Raw genomic sequence first — 2,019 nt, forward strand, 5'->3', positions numbered from 1 at the left:
GAGGCAGGAGAATTGCCTGAACCCAGGAGGCGGAGGTTGCGGTGAGCCGATATCGCGCCATTGCACTCCAGCCTGGGTAACAAGAGTGAAACTCCATCTCAAAAAAAAAAACAAAAAACAAAAAACAAAAAACAACCAACAACCTCTCTTGGTCCCCCTCCACTCACATCCTCATCAAGGTTTTGAGAAACAGTTAAATGTACGAGAAGCCTCATCTTAGCGCTGCATTTTTTCTGTGTCTATACAAGTGGGGACCCTTGAGCACCCCATTTTTGCCAGGGCTGCAGGGGATGGTACACTTACCCTGAGTTCCTGCTTCCAGCACTGTGATCTGCAAAGCAGCAGCATCGTCTCCCCAGTCTATCCCATCACTTCCAGGGTCCTGGAAGGAGAGCAAAGAACTCTAGCAATGGTGGGGGAATTTTCCTGAGCCAAGGAGTCAGAATAAACCAAAGCCTTTGATGAGGTCAACGGCTGCACATTCCAACTCTATTAAGGACTTGCAGCCCTGACTTTGCTGGCAAAGACAGCAGTATGGCCCATTTATATGGCCAACCTCATCCCTGCTCTGTAGTGTTCCCACCTGCCTATACCCCCACACCCTGGACCAAACACCAGGAAAAGGGACATCAAAACTTATCTCTGACATGGGCCGGGCGAGGTGGCTCACGCCCGTCTGTAATCCCAGCACTTTGGGAGGCCAAGACGGGTGGATCACCTGAGGTCAGGAATTACCAGCATGGCCAACAAGGTGAAGGCTCGTCTCTATTAAAAATTAGCGAGGCGTGGTGGCAGGTGCCTATAATCCCAGCTAATTGGGAGGATGAGGCAGGAGAATTGCTTGAACCCAGGAGGTGGAGGTTGCAGTGAGCCAAGATTGTGCCACTGCACTCCAGCCTGGGCAACAGAATGAGACTCTGTCTAAAACAAAACAAAACAAAACAGAACAAAACAAAACTCTGATATGTGACGTATAAAACTCTGCCTTGGACTCTACCTGGTCTTAGGGCTATGAACTTGAAGTGATGCCTTTATAGACAGAAATGACACTTTTCTTATGGTTAGAGTAGTGATCAGAGAGATGGACTGAGAGGGCCTCCTCACCTTTGAGTCTGATTCCAGGGAGATGCCCCAGTCAATTGCAGAAGCCTCGGCAAAGATGCCAGAGTCAGTCCCCTCAGACAGTGCCTCCACCCCAAAGTCGCCCCAATCAATCTAGAAAGGGAAAGAGAGTGTTAGCTCATGGAAGATGAATTTAAAAAGGGCCAGGTATGGTGGCTCATGTCTGTAACCACAGCACTTTGGGAGGCTCCCCTGGAACACTTTAGCCCAGGAGTTTGAGACCTGCTTGGGCAATATGGCAAAACCCTGTCTCTACAAAGATGTTAATAAAAAATTAGCTGGGAGTGGTGGTGCATGCCTGTAGTCCCAGCTACTAGTGAGGCTGACTTGGGAGGATCACTCGAGGCTGGGAGGCAGAGGTTGCAGTGAGCTGAGATCATGCCACCGAACTCCAGCCTGAGCAACAGAGCAAGGCGCAGTCTCAAAAATAAATTAATTAAAAAAGGAGGGTGGTGCTGCCTTCCCACAGGCCTCAGCTGCTTCTGTAGAGAGCACACTGTTCAAATGCAGTGGCCTCTAAGATCCCCCAAAGAAAGCCCATCTTCAGAAAGATCGCATGATGGAGGTTCTGAGTTCAAAGTGAACCACCTTGCAAAGCCTCTGTGGCACTCACAGAGAAAAATACATACTCAGGGCTGGGCGTGGTGGCTCCTGCCTGTAATCCCAGTACTTTGGGAGGCTGAGGCTGGCAGATCACCAGGTCGGGAGTTCAGACCACCCTGACCAACACAGTGAAAACCCGTCTCTACTAAAAATAGAAAAATTAGGGCCGGACGCAGTGGCTCACGCCTGTAATCCCAGCACTTTGGGAGGCTGAGGCGGGTGGATTACGAGGTCAAGAGATCGAGACCATCCTGGTCAACATGGTGAAACCCCGTCTCTACTAAAAATACAAAA

General features: G+C 49.9%; 1 protein-coding gene across 1 annotated transcript in view; it reads right to left on the reverse strand.

Annotated features, from left to right (window-relative positions):
- The window catches only part of CDK5RAP3 (CDK5 regulatory subunit associated protein 3), a 13,295-nt gene that overhangs the window by 4,567 nt on the left and 6,709 nt on the right, over positions 1-2,019 (reverse strand). The window contains exons 8-9 of the mRNA XM_017497028.2: positions 1,105-1,215; positions 304-382 (exon numbers count right to left, since the gene is read on the reverse strand). Of these exons, the coding sequence (XP_017352517.2) occupies positions 304-382; positions 1,105-1,215 (190 nt within the window). The remainder of the gene's footprint in view (positions 1-303; positions 383-1,104; positions 1,216-2,019) is intronic.

The sequence above is a fragment of the Cebus imitator genome, unplaced genomic scaffold (genome assembly GCF_001604975.1).
Source record: "Cebus imitator isolate Cc_AM_T3 unplaced genomic scaffold, Cebus_imitator-1.0 Scaffold228, whole genome shotgun sequence".
Lineage (NCBI taxonomy): Eukaryota > Metazoa > Chordata > Mammalia > Primates > Cebidae > Cebus > Cebus imitator.